Source organism: Ammospiza nelsoni, chromosome Z (assembly GCF_027579445.1).
Source record: "Ammospiza nelsoni isolate bAmmNel1 chromosome Z, bAmmNel1.pri, whole genome shotgun sequence".
Taxonomy (NCBI): domain Eukaryota; kingdom Metazoa; phylum Chordata; class Aves; order Passeriformes; family Passerellidae; genus Ammospiza; species Ammospiza nelsoni.
In genome coordinates, this window is record NC_080669.1 from 16,071,581 (window position 1) to 16,096,500 (window position 24,920).

Here is a 24,920-nt window from a genome sequence, read left to right on the forward strand (position 1 = left end):
GCATGCAACATACAACGTCAGATAAGGTCCTCAATACAAGTAAAGAATTGAAATACATACTGAGAGGAAATTAGATAGCTAAGAAACATTTTTTCCTTCATGAATTACAACTGAAGTGTCAGTGTATCCACTAGCTTGTATCAAATGAATCCTTAACATTTGCCTCCCAGTTGTCATGTGTGAGCTGCTTTACTGGAAACTTTGTAATGGTGTCATATTTCCAAGAAATAAGACAGACATTTATTTGTAGAAAACAAGAATGAGCAGAAAGCAGAAAAATATTTCACCATCACACACAGATGGGATTTTGCATATGTGTGTTTTTTGAGTTTGTTTTTGTTAAAACAAGGAGAGAATACAGAGCAGAAACTGACAAAAGGGAGAAATGCTGACTAAAAAAAAACCTGCTCAAACTGAACTGACTTCATTGCCAAAAGTCAAAGAGATGAACAAATAGAACAACAAATGGTGCCAAAAGTGTGCTCTCTGCAGAAGAAAATCCAGTTCTGTTCTCAGTTCTCCTCTGCAAATCCACAGAAATGCCAGGCATGCGATATGATCTGCTCTGGACATACAACAGTGTAATGTGGGCATTTCTGGTTCATACTGCTTGGTACACAAGAAACAGGCACGTTATATCCTTGTGTGTATTCGGAAGACAATATTTTTTCTTCCTTTTCATAAAAAACCCAGACCATAAAGAGTGGCTACCTTTCATACAACCTAGAAAAGCAGCCCACTTCTCACAGAAAAGACAAAACACCCATTCTACAGAAGAGTAGAATTCTTCTACTCAGATTCTTCTAGTAAGATTCTTCCATGAATGAATGCTAAACATACTGACTTTCTTTTTCTTGATAAACCAAACTTTTCTAACTGAAATAAACAACTGATGCTCATGCACAAATCCATTTTGAGTAACAACATATGTATGGGAAACTGCAAAAACTAATCTGCTTGTAGGGCTCATAATTCAAATGTGAAAGTAATATACTCATAAGTGCTGTAGATCATGTGCCTCAGAGATGTTATAAATACAAACATCTTTTGAGTTAGACCCAATAAAAATTTAGATTTTCATTATGAAGCCTAGACTTGAAAAACAGAAATATACTACTACTGGCAATCAGAAGGCAGATGAAATCTATGCAATGCAGTCTTCCTTTCAAAACGGACATTATGTATACAGCAACACTTGATGCTTTCCCCACCTTTGCCTTCCAAATTCCCTCATCTAGATTACTCTGCAGCCCTAGAAACCCATTTATACTCAGCTGGCTGTCCACCACCATCATCTGTAACACTTTCTGCCCTCATACATGACCTTACACTCCAATCATGGAAAATACCTTGCTCACCAACCCAAAGTGTCACTTGCTATAATTAGCATTCTGGGAGCTAACTATACAGTCATTAAGGCACTGAGAAAGACACATGTCCTGTCTTAGTTCAGTGTGTATCAAGTGATCAGTCAGATGACCATTAATGCAGTGAAGTCTTTATTCAGACAGCCAACTTGCCTGGCTCAACCCATGACCTGTCTCCACAGGTTATCTTTTGAGAGATGGGTAATGATGCTCTTTCATGTTACCTTCCTATATAATGTGGGGCTTCCAATCTCCCTTCCTATTCCCAGGATTGTCTGCAATATAAAAACTTAACTTTGAGTAGAACAATCTGAACACCAGGCTGTCATTCAGCAGCAACAGCTTTTGCTGAGCACACACAACTCCACAATAAAGGACACTGCCTACTGTGACTTCCCTCCTCACTGAGAACATGGAACAGAATGAGAATCTTTCCTCTCCATTCCCAAATCTTAATATTTTAGTCTATTATGACTTATTACCATCATCTTGTTCTAATTTGGATGGTCAGTTAAATTATTTAATACACCAAAGAAATACTGCTAATTCAAACTCATGTAATGCTACTATATAAGAGAAATTAGAGCATGGCGCTAGAGTGATGCCAAGAAATAGTTAACACCATCAAATTTTATTAATATAAATCACTCGTTTTCAAACCAAAGCTACCAGATTGCTGCCTAATTCCTAATTTCTGTTAGATGTATTAAAATTCGTTATGTTTTCATATATAGTAGCAAATGGAAAAGACTCAATGATAGAATTTATTTTCACGATCTGTGTACAAAAATTTATTTCTTGTGTACAAAAAATAGTCTACTTAAAATAAAAAAAAGCTTCCCTCGACTTAAAACTAAGAAAAAAGTCAAGAGTAGCTGGGAAAAAATGTGCCTCATTTGTGTAAACTACACTTTTAACATCTAAGCAAGTCAAAGCCATAAGGACCTTGGGACACATCTTCTGAGGACTGTGATTTCTACACCGAACAGAAATTATTCAGCAGTGACATTTGTCCTTTCTCATGATACATGGCTGTTGTATGGGGTTTTGAGGTTTTCTTCTGAGAACTTTTATTTTACCACATACCTCTATAGGGGCTAAGGATTTAAATGATTTTGATGGGCTGACTAGTAACTGGAATCCAGGGTCAGTATCATTTGTTTGGCAAAATACTTACATATTCCCTCAAGCAAAAACTGGAAGCAAAACACAAAAAAACTGGCTGTGCAACTAGCATGAATGACATAAGTATCTAATTCCAAAAGCCAAAATAAATTCTTTTTAATGTTTCTGAAACATAAAATTAACTTTTTCCTTTTTTAAATATGAATCTTGGACTGGGATCCAGTGACGGAAGGCAATTATGCTAGAGATATAATAACCTAGTACTAACTTTTATATTTAACTTGCTTTTAGTTGTGTTGTGTTTCAGTTTTAGAGGAGTCTGTAGCTACTCAGCCTACTGTCCAAACTATTACAGTCAATTCAAGGACAGCAACTGCAAATTAAAATGTGGAAAATCCCTTACTAACTTAGCAGAGAGTTGAAGAAAATTCAGTGTAACTAACCAAATAAATAATCTTCTTCCCAGAATAACAGTGATGCAGAAGTGTGTCACTTTCTAAATATAAATAAGCAAACTAAAAAACTCAAAACTTTATGAGAGTGCTGTCATCATTCCCCCTGATTGAAAAAACAGTGAGGTGGTCTTTGTTTCATTTATTTTTAGTGTTACTTATATATTATACATTCTTGTCCTGCAGTCTGTATACTAACAAATAAATATGTTTTACAGACATGTGTCAGACAGTAGCAAATATTTTTCAGTAACTTTCACTGAGTTGTACTAGTTTATTTTGAAAGCACATGTATAAAAAAGTTAATAAAAAATTATTATTTCATCATCATCACCATCATCATCAAGCAGTTATATGTAATGATAGCAATGGATGCTGAAGTTATTCAGAGCTGCTTCAAACCAACAGTTTGGGAAATGCCTGAGTAGACACTCAAGAATTCCTGAGCAGCAATTGCATTGAAAGAAAATTAGTGGGAAGAGAAGTGGAGAATATGAGGTAAAGAGGAGAGACTTTGCAGAAGTCAGTTACATCTGAAACAAGAACACGCTTATGCAAACACAGCTACTACAGATTGAGTAAAAATCTAGGGTACTCCTTCGTTGCCACTATGGGGAATATTTTGAAACTGTAATATGTCATTGTGTCTTAATATCGTATTTTCAGAATATTCTTAAACTATTAGTCTAGCTGTAATATGAGGAAACAATATTGAAAAGAAGTTTTAGCAATAAAACTACAAAACCATGATTTCTACAGTCATTTTTAAGATCGGGTATTTTTCCTTTTAACAAGTTGAAAGGGAATGAAAGCAGTAACTTAAAAACGCACAACAGCATTTGATTTTACTGCTGACTTGAATAATTTAGCTGTCACAAGTAACTTCCCCAAACTGATTCTAAAATGGACAGACATGGAAAGGAATAGAAAAAACAAAATGGTCAACAAACAGAAGAAGCAGAAATGCCTTAAATATGATGATTTTTCAGCTTAAGGAGGAGAAATCAATTCCAGGATCTAAGAGCTGTCCAAGGCATTAAATCTTTTACAGAGAATCATTCTAATTGTCTTCTTAGAGTTAACCTATCTCATATTCCTAAGCAATCCTATCCAATCAGAAGCCCCCTTTTTTTTTCTTAAATACTTGAGAAATTCAATTTCCAGTTGTCAGCACTGATAGCCATTTATTCTGCCCCTACACTGAAGTCTGTGGTAAAGGGAGGTTGGAAAACTAGTTGAAATTGAAAGTCACACTCTCAAATACACTTCTGATTTTAATTGGAAGAAGGAGTTATATTACTGTAAGTGTTCTGCCTGTTCCCCTTTACTGATCTTGCCAAGAACTCAACTGCATTTTGCACTCTCTTTCTTTTTTCAGCACAACACTCAAATTACACATCCCCCCAAGCATTTTCCCTGGCTATTTTTTCTATATTATCCTCAGTACATTTATCTCACAAAGAAAATAAATGAAAATTGGTATAAATGCAGAATATTAACAACTACTCTTAAAGGCATTTTGTGGTGTCTGTCCAGTGTGTTAAATATGTCAATACACTGAAATGAAATTGTAGTGCTACAAGTAAACAGTGGGGTACAGATCTCTTTGCAGAAGTCTATCAGATTAAGAGGCAAATCACTCCTGACAATGTCTGTCACAGAATTCAACGCAACCAACACTCAAATTATGAAGGACTAGGGAGCTGCATTCTAACAATGTTTAAGTCTCCTGAATTCAAAATTTAAGAGACAAAGCAGGAGTAAAAAATAGAAAGACAAATAGAAAGAGCTGAAAAAAAATCAACCTTACCTTTCACAAGCTCGGACAGTCCATGCAGCAATTATCCATAATGAGATACTAAAAACCAACAGTACAGTTCCTGGACATATTGTCATTAGAGTCTTCATAACAAAACGGGTATTGAAGTTTATCTTATTTAATGCTCCAATGCTTCTAGATGAGGCATCAGTGAAAAGTTTGCTATGCAAAAGCATAACTCTGGCAATAAGATAAAGTCTTAAGAACATTGGTATAGATAAAATAATATCCACATCAGCTGTTGTTGTGGATGGAGCGTAAGAAAAGGCGAGCCGGGCTGTCCATGTGAATGTGTAATTCCCAGGTATGGGATGTATAGCACACACCAGTATTTCCAAGCAGATAAAGAAAATACGCTCATAAGTCATGGCTATTCTCCAGTCATCTGCTCCATTGTCCACCATGAACAACTGAAATTATAAAATATAAGGTTAACTTTAGTACATTGTTCAAAAAACTGTTATAATTCCATTTTAAATTATCACAGTTTTCTATGCTGCCAAAGACCACTAAAAAAAATTTTTAAAAATGCCATCTTAGAAAATGACATTATTATATCACTATGAAAGGAAATACAACTCTGGTTAAGGCAAAAAGAATTTCTAATACACTATTTTTAAAACTGCACATGAAACTGAATTTTCATTCATTAATTATTAACTCAGAATTCCTCATATATTTTAAATTTTTTTTTTTTTTAAAGTCTGGACCCCTTGTCCATTCAAAATCAGTTGTTTACTCTAAATTCACAAAATTGAGAAGCATTTAGGTGTTTTTGAATAGATAACTAAATTACAAAGTAAAAATGTTTTTCAAGATTCCTGTTAAGCTTCAGCCAAAGTGATATTATACCTTCTATAGCAGTACCCAAGCTTTCTTCAAGCCACCAATAATAATCAATATCACTAATAATAAATATGAGATACAAAACTGTGTGAGAAAGTGCACAAAGACTCAAGAAGATATCTCATGATGAAAATATGAAAAATAATAGCCAGCAAATATCAGAGTGGCCCAAGGATGTCCAGTAGCTAAAAATTAAATGCACATTATGGCTGTTGCACAATCAAGGCTTTCAACTTGGCACTCAGGAACAAAGGTACTAAAATATTTCACACTGTTCAGCAAATTATGTGCCTGATGATTTAAGAAATAAATAGCTAATCAAGCAGTATTTGTCACTAGGTGAGAGCAGAGATTTGCAAGACCTTGCAAATAGACTTCTTTTAGAGAGGAACATAACCCATATGTACCAAGAAGATACAATTTTAGAGAGAAGACCTTCTCATCACTTCAACTATACTTTGAATCCTAACAAGGCTGTCCAGTAAACAAGTAAGAGGGAAAAAATACTTTTGTAGAATTTTTAAAATTAGATTATTCAAAAATAATGGGTGAGAAGACAAAGTACATTATGTGCTCCCTAGAGTAAGAAAGGTATTTTTGGCATCCTAAACTCTATATACACACACCAAAACCCCATTCATCTGCACTGCTGTTTGCCCCCTCCCTTCTTTCAAAAGTTTAAAAATTTATTTCACTGCATGTGTTTTTAGTGATCAAAAAACCACTCTACATCCTCCTCATAATACCTTCAGTTTATCTTTCATAAAAGTGCTCTATTGAAATTGCTTAGAAAAGTGATAGTCACAAATTAGTTTCAGTGTAGTTGATCTGATACAAAAAGAAATAAAGAAGTTAACCTCAGTAAGGAACACAATAAACCAAAATAAATTTCTATCTCTATGGATGTGGTTTTTATCCCTCATTTTCTTTCTCTCCATCTTATTACACTGGGTGTTGATGATAAGGTTTTGGCTCTGGGGATGGCTGCAGGGCTGATGTCAGCAAGAAGAGGTCAGGGTTGCTCTTCAATGTACTCACTGCAGAGCACAGCTGAACTCACCAGTAAAGCAGGTGGTGTCTCTGTAAAAGCACAGTTAAGAAAGGGCAAAACATGGCCCAGGCATTGAGGAGTAAAAGTAAAAATGTGAGAAAGAACACTAGAAATTCTAAGGTCGGAAAAGAAGAAGAGGGAGTAGGTGCTCCAGGCACCAGGAACAGAGAGAAACCCATGGAAAAAAATACCATGATAAAGGTATTTCCCTGAAAGGTAATTCCCTGAAGCCCTTGGAGAAGACCACTCCAGGCCAGGCTGGATATTTGTTGAAGAAACGCTCACTTGCAGAGAGCTCACACTGCAGCAGATTCTCCTTAGAAGAACTAATGCTCACATAAGTCCCACGCTGGAGCAGATTTATCCTGAAGGGCTGCAGACCATGGAGATCCACACATCTGCACAAAAAAAGTGGGACAAAAAATGTGTGGCAGAGAGGAACCGTCGTGGACACACTGTCCTTCCTCATGCCTTCTGTACCACTCATGGAGGAGAAGACACAGGATTTGGGAATTGAGATGTTGAACCTGAGGAAAGGGGGGTGGGACAGCATATTTTTTGCCATCCTATTCTGCTTTTAAATATCAATCAAATGAATTTATTTCCCCTCAGTTTTGCCTCTTTTGCCAGTGCCAGTAACTGGCAAGGGATCTCATCTTCATTTCAAATTGCAAACTTTTTCATCTTATTATCTCTTCTTGTGCTGTTGAAGAGAGAGAGCAAAAGCATAGCTGGGTGCAGGTCTCACACCTGGTCAAGGTGAATTCACCACATTTACAGACAGTTCTTATCTCTTCTGCAATACTATTGAAGACAAAGTCATACACTGTTGAATTAAGCTGAAGAAACATTACGTGAATTCAATATATGCACCATGAGCACATACCATTTCTTTTACCTGTGGTCACTCTGGAAGTTACAGATACTAGATTTGTGAATTGATACTGGAAGGTCAATTTATGTCTGTCTGTACGTCTGTCTTACCAAGACAATGCAGGTTTGCACTTAGCAAATGCACTATTTGGTATGAAGGGACAAATTTCCAAAGTACTGTACAGCTCCAGTGCATTTGATTCCTGTGATTAGCCTGCAAACGCAGTCAGATCTTAGAAGTGTTACATCAGTCAAGAAGAAATCTAGATATTTAGAACACTATCAGATCTCTCGAATGGTGCGTGGGTTTACAAAAAAAAGAATAAATTTACAATTGATTTAAATATTTCAATTGTAAGATACATATCAAATACATGTCAAAGTTTCAAAATCTGCTGAAAAAAGCAATGGTCTTCTCTCCTCCATTTTTATGTACGCTTTTCATAGATTTCAAAAAGAATTTTATATGCAGAAAGTCAATTCATGAAAAATTATACCTTCAGTACTGATTCAATTTAAAAGGTGAGAATAGAGAAATGTTGAGCTAAACACGGGCATTAAAATCTGATTTTGCCATTTTGTAGGAGATAATGTTATTTTATGACTGAATTTTTTAAAAACATTGAGACGTCATTATGGAACACATACTTGATAAGTGTCACCTGTCAGCAGAAGAAATCCTAAAATGAAACACAGAGAAAAATTTCTCTGCAGATCTCAGTGGAATGGTTATGCTTATGGACACAGAAGATCCTTATCGACCTCCTGTGACCTTAGCTGTGACAATTTATTCCAAGAAAATTAATATATATATCTTAAAGTGATAATACCTTTAGCTGTCATATAATGAGATTTAGGAGGTAAAAACAGGAAAGGCAGAAAACACCGCTAGTCACAAAGACACAGATACAGTAAAACATTTCTATTTCATAACAATATTGACATTTCAAAATTGCATTTATGAAGATAACATTGTTACAGTTCTTTGCCTAGGTTCAAACTATGACAGATATCAAACACTGCAGCACACGAACACGCCTCAACCACATGCTGTGAATAACAATTAAAGTCAGACATAATAAAACGACACAGAAACTAGTACAGGATTCCATGTACATTTTATATGCTTGCAATTATGAAATCCATTTAATGCAAGCTTCACTTCTAATTTGGAAGATACAGAGGTATTTGTGAATGTCTCTGTGCTTGGCTATGTATATTTCCACTCCAGAAAGTGAGGAACATACATAGAAGGAAAAGGACAGCTGAACAGCACAATTCAAAGGGTATGTACGCACACTCTTGGCTGATTTCAGACAATCTGGCTGTAATAATCATGCATTGATTTCAAGATACTACTCCTCATCTGAATGGAGAATGATGCTAGCAATAAAATGAGAATTTAATAAAAGAGTGACCAAATCTTTCTGTAGATTTGAGTCCTGCACTTCACAGAGAAGGACAAACTCCAGTCAAGGTCACATATGCTATTCTTATTCATAGTTTTCAAATTTTTTGTAATTATTCAGAGTTAAAATCTAATGCAAGTACTTCATCAGTGTCCTGCAAGGTTCTCCAAATATAGAACTCTCATATACTTTTACTATGTCTCCACTTCATGTGAACAATTCTGAAGGTATTTTCACCTGGAATTATGTAATGTATTTCTAGCATGTTCTATGTGAATCTAAGATATAGAATCAATGTTCCACTTTAAAAACATAAAAATGACAGATATTTATGTAGATAGGTATGTGTATATTTACATAACACTTGTGAGTTACACAGTTACATTTATATAACACCAGATTAAAAAAAACAGAAAGGCATTCTAAACAGACAGATTGCACATAATGACAAATTGGATCAGAGACTCCCTAAAGGAGAGAAGCAAAAGGAGAGAAGTTAGCTTTCTAAATGTTGGTGAATGCAAAGAAAAAGGAAACAAATCATGTTTTAAAAATGCCTTTGCAGGCAAAAGAAGAAACCTGAGAACTACATCACTACCCTGCTATAATACTGTGGGGATACAATAATGCAGGAGCAAAAGGGAAGCAATAATCAGTGATAAGGCAGCATCAGCTGTAGAGCTGGAAGCATTCCATGGAGAAAGGAAATCAACTTTACTTACAGGAAAATTGTTGCAATTGTTTAATTTAAGAACCCAAATTAAAAATGGTTAAATACTGGAGTCACTTAAATCTTACAAAAGAACTGATAGGACTATGATTAACAGTAGCAAAATATAGCCTCTGGGATTGATAACTTACCAGAATTTTTGATCCAGTATTTTTCTATAGTGGGTATTACACAAAGTATCATTCACACAATCAAAAAAATAAAAACATTATGGTAGACAAAGAAGATACTCTTTGTCCCACTAGTCCAAAAAGCCAAGTTACTGTCCCACAGCACCGCATTAAGTAAAAATTATTTAAAGCCATTTTCAAGTCATGACGGGAGATTGCCATCTTAAGCCTTTAGCACAGTCGCCTCTAACTAGGAGATGGAAATTACTTTCTTACATCATCAGAAGGCATGTAATCAAATGGTCTGTAAATCTCCCAAATGCCTGTTGACCTTGGAGAACCTTCCAGGAGTTTCTGGAAGCTGCTGTACTCCTCATCTTAAGTACAATGCCCTGGATGAGACATCTTAGTGGGTTTAATACATATGTAAAGTCATGAGGCATCAAACTCCTTCTGCACATACAAAGCACAGAAGGCAAATAATACATTTTTTCACAAATGACATGAAGGACTACCTATCTTGTATTTGCCAGAATGTTTTCTATATCCAGAATAAAAAACAAACTTTCTAGTAGGTCACTAGAAACTAATCCACTAGGTCTAGTTATCTACAAAATGAAACATGCTTAGTTCATTCAAATGAGGGAGCTCTATTACTTGTACACATGCATGAACACACATATTCCCCTCCCAACTATAAACATCCCAGTTTAAACAGAAGATCTTAAAAATCTGGTACTTAGTATCAGCCCAAAAATTATTATTTGTGTAGTACATTTAAATTTGACATCTCTGTGCAAAATTTTTACAATTATTAATATTTTGCTATAACTAAAGCATGTATGTAAAGCAAACTTCGTGTTAATGATTCCTGATGGCTAAACATGCCCCCCTCTTAAATACTGTATTTAAATGCTATCATCTTGAGAAGAGATGGGGAAAAGAGGCTCAGAGAATTTATAGTCCTTGTGAATTATATTTTCAGAAGTGCAGTACTAAAAATTTCACATTAAAATACATCTGAACAGTACATCTTGGTTACTCTGACAGGTCACTAATAACCACAATCATTCAAAAAAAAATGATGTGTGTGTTAAACAATGCTCTTAACCAGGTTTGTCTGTGTCTTTTTTTAATATCCATCCCTCAGATCATTATTTTAAAAAGGGAGAGATTTTAGAAAGAAAAGAATTTAGAACCAATGAATAACATAGGGCTAAACTCTGCATGAGCACACAAAGTTAAATTCCACCTACCCATATTTCCCTTCTGGTTTAATCCACATGCTAACAGTATTCTTTTTAGCTTTTTCTCTCTAAAGATATTCAGAAGCATTCCTCAATATTCTTAAATGGTACTGTACAGATTTTCAGCTGTACTCTTCATCCCAAACTATGCAATAGCTTAACACCCCCTCCTCCCCCCAACAGCCTACAATGCCAAAAGACCATTATAGCACAAGCAATTGCTGGGACGTACATAATTTCTTTCCATATAGGTCTCTCCATATACATATATGTGCTCTAGGCACTCAAAGAAGGTGAGACACTCCTGATAATGTCCTTACTTTCTATGCAGAATTAAGAATCTAAATCCAAGGACTACAAAAATAATAGAAAAAACATTCCAAGATATCAAGATTCTTTCCCAATGATACAGAGAACCCCCTAAGAAAAGCATAATTATGGATTGAGCTAAGAAGTCATCAAAAGCTCATAAATATATTAAAAAATCAAAGTAATTAGGTAATGAGCTTACTATTAACAATAGATTGTAAACAAAATTAAAACAAAAGCAGAGTTTTTTCACTTTCATTATTAAACAGATATTTCACAAGACAATTTCCTAGCATAATTCTGTTTGGAGTCTTTCTTGAACAATCACAGCTGAGCTTCCTCAGATCTGTAATCAACAGAGAGATATTTGGCTACATGAATTTTTATGAACCTTTGAACAAATCAGAGCTCCGTAAATAAAAGTCCACCACTCAGGGTGAGTATATTCATTTGAGATATTCAGCAAAATAAGCACTATGTGACTCAATTGAATTGACAGAAACAGGAGTTTCTACTTGTCAATGTCTATGAAAAGTATTCCTCCACTTTAACAATATTAATTTAACAGCTATTTCATTATGCCAGCGTTTCAGATCCTACCCCCTGTGCTGCATAAAACAACAAAAATAAGCTCCTAAGTTACCACATGAAGAAGACTTCCATCCAGCATCAGAAATTTCCAAAAACTGTTGTGCCTGGCCTTGAGAATCAATAATGTCCTCCACGCAGATACAGAAGCAGCATGGTTTATCAAAGCTCTGAACATCACTGAAGTGCAAGAACAATAAGAGAGAAAGGAAAAAACTGGGAGAGTGGCGGATACACCTGAAGGCAGTGCTGCCATTCAGTGAGACCTTAACAGGCTGAAGAGTTGGCCAGGGAAACTTCATGAGGCAAATGCAGGGTGTGTTGCACCTGGGGAGGAAAAACCCCAAGTACCAGCACAGGCTGGGAGCTGACCTACTGGGGAGCAGCTCTGTGGAGAAGCACCTGGGAGTCTTCGTGGATGACAAGCTGGCCATGAGCTCGCACTGCCCTTGAGGCCAGGAGGGCCCGTGGTGGCCTGGGGCGCATTTGGGGGAGTGTGGCCAGCAGGGTAGGGAGGTTATAAATGGTTAAATCCTGGAGTATGCCCCTCTACTCCTAGGGAGACCACACCTGAGTGCTGTGTACAGTTCCAGGCTCCTCAGTACAACAGAGACAAGCAGCTACTGCGGAAGGTCCAGAGGAGGCCCAAAGAGCTGAAGGGTCTGGAGCATCTCTAAGGCCTGAGTAAGGTTATTTGGATGTAGCCAGCCCTTAAGAAACCTACCAGTAGCCTAAGCTAGCCAGACCACACCTTGTTCTGAGTTCAGCTCCCTTCAGCTGCCAACCTGCATTGCCCTGTGCTTTTGCTGGCCCACCCCGGCACACTCTCCCTACTAAAAGAGTGCACAAAAATTGTGCCAGTTTTGTTACATCTAAAAAGGAAATTTGCAAAGTAAATGGATTGCTTAGGTCTACTTTCACAAATTTATAAAAAATTATCACACTGAAAAAACAACCATGCTAATGAAATAATCTCTAACAACAATACAAAAAAACTCTTCAAAAATTTCATCTGGTGTGTTAGGTCTGCTTCAACTACTACAGTGAACTTGATAGTACAAGGATGGAAACATTGATATCAAAGTAAGGGATGATTTTAGCTTTTCACTGGAGCAGCAGTTACCAAACTTTGTACATAAAGAACACAGCACATTTTCGTATAAAGTAACTGTGCTATTTTGCAGAACTAAATTTAAAAATATATATCAAGAAACATAGTGGTTTGTGATATGTTTTTCTCCATTTCAAGTACCTGAGAAATAAAGTAATTCTAATTCTACATTCTTCTTGCAGATGCAAAAGTCACTGGAAGAAATCTACATTTCAATATATGTATGTTATTAACTTTAAATAATTATATTACAATTCTTCATTTAGGATTTGTTTTTCTTCATTCAGAACTAAAATAGTTTGTTCTATGGATCGCTGCATGAAGAAATCACCATCTCCCAAAACGACTGCCATCTGCCACTGTGAGAGAAACCTCACTCTCTTCAGGGATGATCAACTTCATTACTACTAGGAAAACTGGAATCAATTTTAAAAAAGGACGTATTTTCTGAAGAAACCAGCAATATTGTTGCAGGGGAGACAGGAGTTAAAGGAAGAAACACTAAATCTGAGGCTAAATAAGATGAGCTAACTCATTCATTCTGCCAAAGGAGCACAACAGTGACTCTAAAATAGGAAATTGTTTTTAGGAAATGATGAGTACCAACACATCATATACACAAGAATCTCTCTTCTCAGTTCCTCCTCTAGTGTTTACTTATCACATAAATACTTCAGGTATGTGAGAAAGTTTGAATGCCGAGGTCGTTTTATACTAAGTACATTTTTATTTACATGAGAGTGGGTGAGTACACATCAGCACCACAGGAATCATGAAGTCTCTGTGTTTTTACTATCTTGGAAATACAGTTTAACGCAGAATTTCATTCAAGCGTATGTTAAAAACAACTACAAATATAGAAATATAAAATCCAAGTATTGTCCTAAAGCGTGACTACTAAAATAAGGGAAAGTATGTTGTGCAGAAGGAAAAGCAGAATAGAGCTAAAAGTACTTGTGTATTTCAAAATCCTAATTAGCATAATTATGCACTAACTCCAAGTTTAGAGGCATTTGGTCTTATTCAAATGTCTCTGTAATACATCCTGGCAAATAAAATTTTGAGAGGGCAGCAATAAAGAAGGTATGTACTTAATATCTTTTCCGCTAGAAAGCCTAAAGTGGGCTTCTGGCTAAACTGTATGGCAGATGAAGTCTTCAAACTGCTTCAAAGATCAACCTAAAATATCTTTAAGTAGGGCAGTTTTCAACACTAGGTTCAATAAACATAGGCTCAAGTTTCTTTACAGGTATTTATCTGCATTTCTTCATAGGTAAAATACCATTTTACTTGGTCACTATTAATTATCAGTGCACCTGCTTCCTCAGGGAAAAGAATTGTCTCAGCCTATGTCTTAGTACACAAAGTTCTTTTTGCTGCCCAAAAATTATTTCAATGTTACAGCTTCATCAAATCTGTCTGGTTTACAGCAGCTCTCAGGTAAATGATGCTCTGTTCTCAAAGAAACTTGCTTCTTTAATATCTCTGGAAACCAAATACATCAAACATGCTTGCACTGGTTTCAGCCAATCCCCTTATCATCCACAATTTAAAAATAAAATTGCTGTTCAAAATGTTTCAGAAAGCTTTATTTTCACAACCTTTATGCTCAATGGGACATACTAGAGCAGCAAAAATTCTGATGTCCAGCAGTTGACATAGGATGTTCCCAGCCATAACATACATACAAAAGCCACTGGTGAAATGCAAGGACTATTAATTTTGGATTTGCTGACACAAGCTGTATACAAAAAAACCAAAAAAACCCTGTCCCCTCTTTTCCTTTCCAGTGCCAAATGGTGGGGGAGAAGAATGGCCTGGCAGCAGACAGCCACACTGTTAAATTTCTCATCTGACTCCATTGCATCCTATTCTGTTGCTGGGAGGTAGACAAATGTCTAGTCGTGTACAGCTCCCCATAAAGAGAACCACTTTCTTTTCTGACAACTGAATCTGAAAACCAGACTGGCCATGGGTAGTCTTATATCAATACCTTTTCAAAACATAGTGCCATTAAACTGTCTTAAAACTACACTGAAACTTATCTGGCAATTCATCAGGCCTAGCACTTGTCTATCATACCACATGAAGTTTAAATTATTCTAAACTATCATACTGCAAAAATTACAACAAAATGCAAATTACGGGCTTTTACCATAAAGCTTAATCCTGAATACGGGCAAAAGAATGGAGTGGTCCTGGTGTGAATCCCCTTTATCCACGACACCATTCAGATAAGGATCATATTCCATAGCAGCTGCCATAAGGTACCTTTTCAGTTGTACTTGAATTTGAATGGACAAGAATTTCTGCTCTAGCAGTCCACTTCTTATGTAGTGCCCAGGAAAAAAATCATGGGTAGCAAACTATGAAGAAATTTACAAAAAAAGAACCCACTACAATCTCGCTATAGTAGCTGCATGGTTAAAACTGAATTTTATTGCTACTGCAGAGAAATGGCCAAGGCAAAGTCAGTTAAGAGAACTTCATCATACTCATAAATCAGTGTCTGTTCAAGAGTTTTCAAATCCCCCTGAAAAAATATTTGAATGATAATAAAGGTGTTGAGGATCAAATCATTAACATATAATACGGCTGCACTCAACTGAAATGCTCTAAAGATCCCACTAATTTAGATACTCCAAAATACAGATGCACTTCTGAAGTCAATTGCTCATAACTGGTGTAAAAGCAATAACTAGTACTTGTACCAGAAACACAGTGAGAATAATTTTGGCGAAAATGTCATTAAACTTAGATGCTATCGGTGAATGCTCAGGATCATTATTTCTAATATTTTTTTTTAATATATTGAGGTAGAAGCTATATTATTTTGTGCTGTCAAGCCACACCTGGACATTAAGTCTTTCTCCAGGTTCCCAGACTGAATTCAAATTTCTTATGCATGGGTTTTATTTTGTGTTTATTTATTTATATTGTGGATGCAATGGTGCAGACTGAATCGAAGTTACTGTGCCATTTTTGTTTTTAATTAAAGACGTGCCTTATTCTCTGGCTGCAAGAGACCATATTCTTAAAAGCTATTGACAGCTATTAACAACTGTCACAAAACAAGAAATACCATTCACCAACTAGAACAAATCTTTGTTTTGCTAAGTGGCTGAAAATGAAGCATTGCTTCATAATGCATTCCTCTACTGAAAGACACTACCATAAGAGGTCAGTTATAGGGCACGTCAAAATGACTGTGTAGATCTGCAGTAATGCTACAGAACTTGCAGAGCTATGAAAGATGGAATAAAACTTTTAATAGGAATAAAATGCTTCATAAATAATAGTATCTCATTAGAACATATTGTGGAACACTGCATTCATTTTATATTGCAGGTTTTGGGACATCTGCTAAAGTAGGCATATAATTCTTGAAAATTATAGGCATAGATGGATGGCAATTACAATGTCTTATTTACATGACAAATGACTGATCTGAGCATAAGACTACAAGACAGGCAAGCCTAAGCTTCAAGTTTAGCTATGAAGCCATCCCCAGATTTTATCCACAGCACTTGAACTCTTAATCTCTGTGTTCCCTTTCATTAAAACATCTTTTATGTGACCAAAAAAAAAAAAGTGAGGAATTGTCCAGATAAATGCCTTTTACAATGAAATACTTTTACCATATAAATACTTGCTAGAAAAGTTTTTCCTTCTTTTCAGACTATCTTACACCTTCTCATCAAACCACAGAACTGATGTATAACTGTTTATGGAAGACACACAGTTGCATAATTTTTTGCAGAATACAGATAAAGGTCACAAAGGTCTTTATACAAAGGTGAAAATAAAATCTGTAGATACAAGCCCACATATATTTACTTCTCAATTATTTTTTATTGCAAATATACTCTTTCACAAGCAGGGGTTTTGAAGATGACCTGTATTTAAGAGATTACACTATACAGCCTCTTAACTCTGTTTTTCACCCTCATGGTTCCTGCAGCCTTCAGTAACTTTGTGGTTGCATTCAATTAGAATTCCATAAACAGTTTTGTTGGTCAGTCATATAACAGAGAACCCACCTCTCCACTGCACATCAAGATAACTCTATAGTACTAGTATAGATAAAATTTCAGAAGCTGCTACTTTGACACAAGGTTTTGTTTTAATATGTTTCTGTAGGGAAAAAAAAAAAAAAAACAAAACCAGAGCACATTACTCTTAAAAAGATTAAGAGCAGGTCTTTAAAATATAAAGTTATTTGAGGCCTGCCCTTTTGCTTTACTTTATATGGAACACATAAAAGTGTTTTCATCCATCATGAAAAGTTTTAAAATTTCCTTAAAAGAAATTTAATTCCAAAAGATCGGTCTGTCTGTAACAAAATGAAAAAGATAAGAAAGCACCTTAGAATACAGCCATTGCTCTTCAGAACCCAATGCTCTCACTCCTTCATGGAATATGTAATACTCATGCCCTTCTATAAAATGTCAATATAAAACTATGCTTATTAACGATTGTTCTCGTATAGATGAAGGGCACAATTGCAGGGACTGTTCAAGCGGGAAGAAGTCAATGAATCAGTTAGTTACAAATGTCTGATACTCTGCAATACGAAAATATTTACACATGACATTAAATGAACAATTTTGTTTGCAAAAGTCTGGGTTCAGACACACCAGTTTAAAATATAAGATGTTCATATTTGACTGCTGCCTTAACAAAATAATTTTTTCTAAGCTGTAAAGCATGTTCTCATGACAGTTTCTTCTGATCATTTGAGAGACCGAGGAAGAAATCTCTTAATATAGCTTTCATTAAAACAGTGGGACAAGGTCAATTTCCACAACTGAATCAAGAATATATCATAATATTTCTCTAAGAAGAATAATCACACTAAGGGAACTATATCTGTGAATATCTAAATTAACTGGATCTTTAGAGCATTTCAATTTAAAGCACTCATTATGTGTTAAGGATTTGATCTGAATTTCTCATATCACTTTTACTGAACATAAGTTTTCCCATTCATATTTTTCAATGTAATGCCATTTAAATTACAATAAATGATATTAAATTTTAAAAAAGGCATGAGAAAAATTCAATTCTATTTGTGTGTGTTATCATGATATGCAAGTTTTCTCTTTTCCAAAAAAGCTGTGAAAACTTCCTCACAAAATTCCTGAACACTTTATAAAATTTTTAATTAAATTTTTACAGTGATCAATATTTCCAGCTTACCTGAATGCTAGTTACAAGATCAGTTACAGCCTCTTCTTTTAGTGGTAATTTACATCTTAAAAGGAGCTTCATAGGCTCAGAGCAATATTCTGTCCTCTACTAAGGCAAGGTGACAACTTTCATCATCAATGGTGAAAACATCTGATTGAAAAAGAAACTTTTAATTCTCCAGAGTCCTAAACAGCAGCCATTCCTGTTTTGATCTTCACTCAAAACAGATGTCAAATACATCTCAAATCAAACTCAAAGCCCAAGATACTACATTTAGTAGATCACACACAAACCAGAACCAAAACCAAAAAGGCATTTATGTATACTCATTAGTTCTGGCACACTTTCACTTAAAGTCAGGCAAAAAAGAGCTGTAGTCAAGTACCTGATGGAATTTCCTAATCTGAAGGTCTCACAGGTGAAAGATCTGACATGTACCACAGTTTCACATTAAGATGGGCATGCAGAATGTCTCTAACACTGCAGACAAGAGCATCTGTTCATTTCAGCTAGGCTACACAATTTATACAAATCCACAATCTGATTCCTGGTTACAGATGTTCTCAATGCTCTCTCTCCTCCAACAGTGACAATGACATACCTTCTCACACCTCATAATGCATTGTTATGTCTTGAAAAACTTCTAACAGCCTCACTAAAAACTGGTTGGAACAACACCAGATATAAATAAATAACTCTAAGTATGGCCGGACCAACCACTCAGTGTACTGACCACCACGTACCACCTCCTTCTATGATTTAATGAAGCCTGTTGGAAATAGAGACATAATATATGTTTAACCTTATTGCCCCTTCCAAGGCTGATCACCATTAAAGGATTTTCAAGCCTGCCTTCCATGCCATACGCATTCCACTGCTGCTTCTCCGAGACAACGGGCACGTGCAGTGTTTCCTACATCAACAGGATCTGCACATAAAGCTATCAAAAATGTACTGAACAGAACTGAAACTTAGTGTTTTCACAAGAATACTGTACAGTGTTAACTTGACAGATATGCTGTTAATTTGTCAAATACAGTGACACTGGATTCCTGTGTGATTCCTTGGATTCCTGTGTGATTTTCTGCTGTTCATTACAGAAGTGAAATGTGTATTAAATTTAATTGGTAAGAGGGAATTTTTGAATCTGCACATGAAGTTATCGTATCCTTGATCAACTTCGTCACAATGACTTTGTTGTTGCTTGACTCAAAATCTACTGGAATAATTAGAAAAAGAAATCACTAATTCTTAAGAGACCTCAGATCAGGCTAAGTAACACTCTAAGTTTATTTTTTGATTTGCAGCAGTTTTTCATTAGACTTGCTCTCTGTGCTCTTGGTCTAACTCATTCTTTTCTTAAGCTGAAGATTTAGTCTGTGTGAGCAATCTCTGATACTTCAATACACCGAAGCAAAGACAAGTTGAACTCCACACAAAGTCAAAAGATTGCCAGCAAGACAATGAAATACAGATGTACCACTCCAGTGAAGGCGAAACAATGACATGGATAGAAACAAATAAATAACAGTTAACTAAAAATAAATAAGTTTGTCTGTAGAAGAACATTACTTCTTATGACAAGAAACTGTAAGGGATTTAACTGTTCACAAATGCATAATTTTTACCGTAAAACTTTCCACTGATGCCAGTAAAATAATGAAACTCCCATAAACTGTGCTTATTATCATCATGCATTATGGGATGTATTTGCATAATTAATAGGTATTATGTTGTTATTACCATTCTTTTCTGTTACCTGATACTGCTTGTTCCATTTTTTCAAGTTTTCAGGCACAGGGAAAAGAAGATTCTTGATTCTTCAGGAAGACATTTGGGCTCTCAGCTGTGGTAATTTCATAGAAAGGTAATGACAACTGAAAATGTTTCACTTCAAATCTATCAGTAGCACGTTATTATCCCACCACTTCAGAACCATTGGAATTGACATTGCTTTCTCCCTGCAGCTCTGTGACGCTCGGCTACGCAAGCAATAACTTAACCTTAACCTTGGAGTTTGCAAGCCTTTCCACGGGTGTTCTATCAAAGTATGAACTAGCAATACATTTCAAATGTGGTTAGAAACTTCAGATACACACACACATACACACAAGACTTCTATTAGCTTTAACAAATACCAACAACTTTCATGTTTTTGCATGAGTGGCAGCATCTGTATCAGGGAAAAGAAAAAGAAGCCCAGATGCTGTCTGAGACAGCACAGGTTAGCAATACTCAGGTTACTATTATTCAGGACAGGCAGTATGTTTATTTACAGAAAGGGTACACTAAGCAGTCCAGCATTAAAGAAGTGTTCCAGTGGATATATTTTTCCACTGAACACTATCTCTCAACAGATACTCAGCTGTGGTGGAATGCCCAACAAAAGACATTAAAGACCTCCGAATGGCAGTCTCACAGACTTTTGATTTAATCCTTTTGCTCTTCGTAATACAAGAAAGTGTCAGTACTAGTTCAGAGGTACATAGTTAAAAAGCATTTCTATCTCTAGCCATACTAGAGATAGGCAGAAAGGTCCATTTTAAAATAAAATTTAAAAAACCACAGATTTACCTTGTAAACTGCCACTCAAAACTTTCTTAAATTCCATTTTATTTATGAATTGAATTCCACTAGAGAAATGTGGAATGGAACAGTAAGTTCTAAAGAATGCAATTTTAATTATGTTACATACTGCCTCTGCTTTAATTATGTAAAATAGTATTAAGTAACAAACTGTTTATGCATGAAGTGGATAATTAATACATCAAAAAATATTATGATAATTGGGTAATGTTGTCTTTTTAGCTCTTCCCTCTTTCACCTCTTCAAACTCTCAACTGGAGTAACAGTCAGAGAAATACCTGTTCCAGGCTGGGGTAATGATGAATTACATTTTTCCTGTTGATCTTTCAAACACAAAGCACTTGTTCTGAAGAACTGAATCAACAACCACACAGGCCTGGAGAGGGAGCAATGCATATTTCATTATCTCCCAAGTGTAATGTTTTTAACAGCATTATAGGCACAACAAAAAATGGAGCAAAAAGTGAACACACATTTTGGGGTTATCACTAGCCTCAACTCCAACTCTGTTACTCATTAGGACTTTTTCTAGAAGGGGGAAGGATGTGAAGCAATCTTGCTCACAATTTTTATCCTCTCTTCGGGAAATGCCAAATTAAGCTACGAATTAACAATTGAACCCAACTGTTTTCAACTGACTTTGATTGTATTTTTAACACTAATTCACATTTTTTAAAATTCATAACAGCTCACATTTTTACTCCTGGAGTCTGGCTAGTACAGCGCCATACCTGAAAACGTATTTGTGGGAGATGCTTAAACAGTTCCAGCATTTCACAAAGCCTGCTCAGCATGCCCGCGGTTAGCCTTGCCTAAGCACAGCGTTCGCACCCCTCTGGAGAGGTTGGTGCGCGCCCCGGGGCAGCCGCGCGGGTCCCGGTTCCGACGGCGGGCGGGACGCGCGGAGCTGTCTGCGGTGCTGAACCGGCGGCGGCCGCGGCGCCCCGGCCGCACCCGGGGGGCTCCGGCGCCCCACCGCACACACACCGCGGCCTGACCGCCGGAACGGACGGACACCCACTCGCCTTACGCTGCTGTATCACTTCTCGCCTTGAGGAAGAATCCTGGCAAACCTTTACAAACTTCCCTCCCAACTCCCTTAAAAAAAGAGGAGCCAGTCTGGGGCAGATAAACTCCGGAGACTGGTTTAACTGGCTGACTTTTCAAAACAAAGTACACAAGCAATGTCACTTCAAGAGAAGACTAAAGCCACCTGCTGTGCCTCTAGGCACTGTCCCATGGACATCCTTGCAGCATGGCTGTTTGATCATCCTACCAATAAATCAAGGTCAAAGACTACTGAAAAGAATGAAAAAGCTGACTTCCACTTGCCAGTATTCTAGGTCAACAGTAGTTTTTCAGTCAGTATTCATCCTGCACTCAGTAATAATCACTAAACTGTCAGCTCTGTATTTCCCGACATTTTTCTTTGCCTCATGCTTTGTAGAAAAATCCACTCATGCAAAGGTTAGTTTGCTCCCGTATGAAAGACACCACAGCTGCAAGCCGAATACAGCCACCTTCTTCTCTTCAATGGAACAAATTTTCCTCTCTCAATGAATTCCTGCTTATTTACACTATAACAAATATTTAAGTATGTTTCAGACAATAATCAGAAAATAATGTTTCAACGGGAACAACTGACAAATAGCTGGTGCAAAAATCCTCCAGGACACAACCAACCAGCTGTGGGCTCTGTTCTGCAGACCTTATTCATTCTTCTGCACAGAGCAGAACGTTTCCTTAAATTAATGACACATCTGCCTTCAGAAAACAGTCTACTTTAAAGGTTATTTAAAAAACATTACATTATCAGGGTTACACAGTATCTTCTTTTGCCCGGAGAACATTACGTCCTTAGCCAAGGGATTTTAAAGATACCTTTTCTCCCCAGGTGTCTAGTGCAACATAGATTTTATTACCACAGAATTGACATAGCCTTTGTCCTGCACTTTCATCATCATATTTTTTAAAAGTCAAGTGTGTGCTCAAAAGAGAGCAGATATCTAACAGCTACAGAAGGTGCTACATCCTTTCCTTCCAAACTCCTTGAAACAGAGAAGTTCTCTTCATTTTTGATGTGAATGACAGAACCTCTTGAAGCTGCAGCTCCTCCAGGCACTGTCATGACTACTACAGTTTCTGGTGTCTCTCATTCTGAAACATGGGGTATTTCAGTTTTACAGGCAGGTATACTTGTCCTCTGTCCAGCAGCACTGAAAACTACATTAACCGTGATTAAGCCATATGACTGCACAACTCCTGCTGTGAAGCTGCATACATGACGAAGTTCTTTAAAATGATCAGTTAAAAAACCGACCAAAATGGAACGACAATTTAAAAAAAATATTTCTTTTCTGATCCATAAGGGATCTGATCCCTAAGACAGTGAAAATTTTTAAATCCTTACCTGAAAAAACCCAACAAACTATTGAATCTTGGAGTAACTATTCAGTATAAGCTGAGGTACCTGCACAGACCTACAACTATTTCATTTTCATTCAACTATTTCATTCAACTATTTATCTTCCATAAAATTCTTCATTTAAAGTTTCTGAAAAATGCATAGAATATTTTAAACATTTGGAGAGGGCTTGTTTTATGCTTTGCTGTTCATGCCTGAAGAAATATTATGGAAAGATACACCAAATAAGGCTCCCACACTGCAGGAGTGCTACTTATTTATTTTTATACTGATAAAGAAACCTGTTCATCAATAGTCCTGTAGTTTATAAATTTGCTGTCTCTCCAGAACACTTGTTTATTCAATACAATATCATTAAACAGCTTTTAATATCTTTGACATTAATGCAGAAAAATCTGTTTCTGAGCCAGGAGAAGAAGTTTTGCATGTGCAAAGACTGTACAACATGATTCAATTTGGCAAAAAGTCTTCCATGACATAATACTTTGCAAACACTACCCTTAGTAGACCATGTACCATTTCATGTTGAAGCTACATGCTTTCATTTGCACAGAAGAAGAATTGTACTATACAATGCTTAAGTTTTTACTTTTTATTTAACTGAATGGTACCAATGGAAAAGTCTTCATTGCCCTTGAAACCTGACATTTCAGTCTTCAGCTCAAGGAGTCTCTGAAAAAGCAAACGCACTATATCTATGAGTAAGGTTATTTTTCCCTTCAAAACTTTGAATTCTGTCTGTTGTACCGTTTGGTTGAGCTGAAATGCTACATTTTAATTTCTTCGTCGAAAAAAATGCAACTGAAATTAGGACTAAGTCACCTGGACAGAACCTGCGACAGTATCTGTGAGGTTTATTCTATAGTTTTGACCATTATGTTCCTCTTACCTTCAGCCCTATCCTTCCTAACACTTTTCTCTGGTCACATTCCTAGACACTACAGCATTAAATAAAACAAGTCAAATATTAATCATCCCCCTGCTTTTAAACACTCTCCTAGAGTGCACTCCTATTTCAGACAGCTCACTGAGGATTACATACCTTGCACAGTGAAGACCATTAACCTTACTGTCAAGAGAAAACGCACAATATGAAATTTAGTCACTGAAAAATAAAAGACTATTGCTGCACATCTGCTGCAGGAGACGACAGGCACATCACCTAGAAAGCAGGTTATAACCTTAAGGCTAGGCAGTCCTATAGCACAACTGCAGACAACAGTCCCTAGCAGGCAAAGCTTCCTGGCTGCTCTCTGCCCGTCGTTTGGTGCCCGTCTCCGGGGCTGAGGTCCATTCACCGACTTCGGCAGCCTTGCAGAGACCACGCTTGCTTTCTGAAGCGGTAGGACGTGCCCAGTACTTACCAGCACAGCTCCCCTGGACAAACCGCCTCGCACCCCCACCTAAGCCAGCCACACTCCCAGACCCACAGAAGGAAAAGTTACCTGGATTTCTCTTGCGTGGTACACGATGATGAGCCCGAGCAGGATAATCGTGGAGAGGCTAATAAGGCATTTCAGAGCGAGGGAATACAGAGACTCCTGCAAGAGAAAGACACCGCCGTTCCTCAGAGAACCCACGCGCGGGGCCGCTCCGCCCCACCGCCACCCCGGCCCGAGGAGGCGGCCGGCGGCACCGGACAGCGGGGACACCACGGCACGGGGACGGGGCGAGGGCCGCGG

At 36.9% G+C, this 24,920-nt stretch overlaps 1 protein-coding gene across 2 annotated transcripts in view; it reads right to left on the reverse strand.

Annotated features, from left to right (window-relative positions):
- KCNN2 (potassium calcium-activated channel subfamily N member 2) overlaps window positions 1–24,920 on the reverse strand; it is a 69,601-nt gene that overhangs the window by 43,207 nt on the left and 1,474 nt on the right. For both annotated transcript variants that reach the window (XM_059492889.1, XM_059492890.1), the window contains exons 3-4: window positions 24,684–24,779; window positions 4,755–5,173 (exon numbers count right to left, since the gene is read on the reverse strand). In XM_059492889.1, the coding sequence (XP_059348872.1) occupies window positions 4,755–5,173; window positions 24,684–24,779 (515 nt within the window). The remainder of the gene's footprint in view (window positions 1–4,754; window positions 5,174–24,683; window positions 24,780–24,920) is intronic.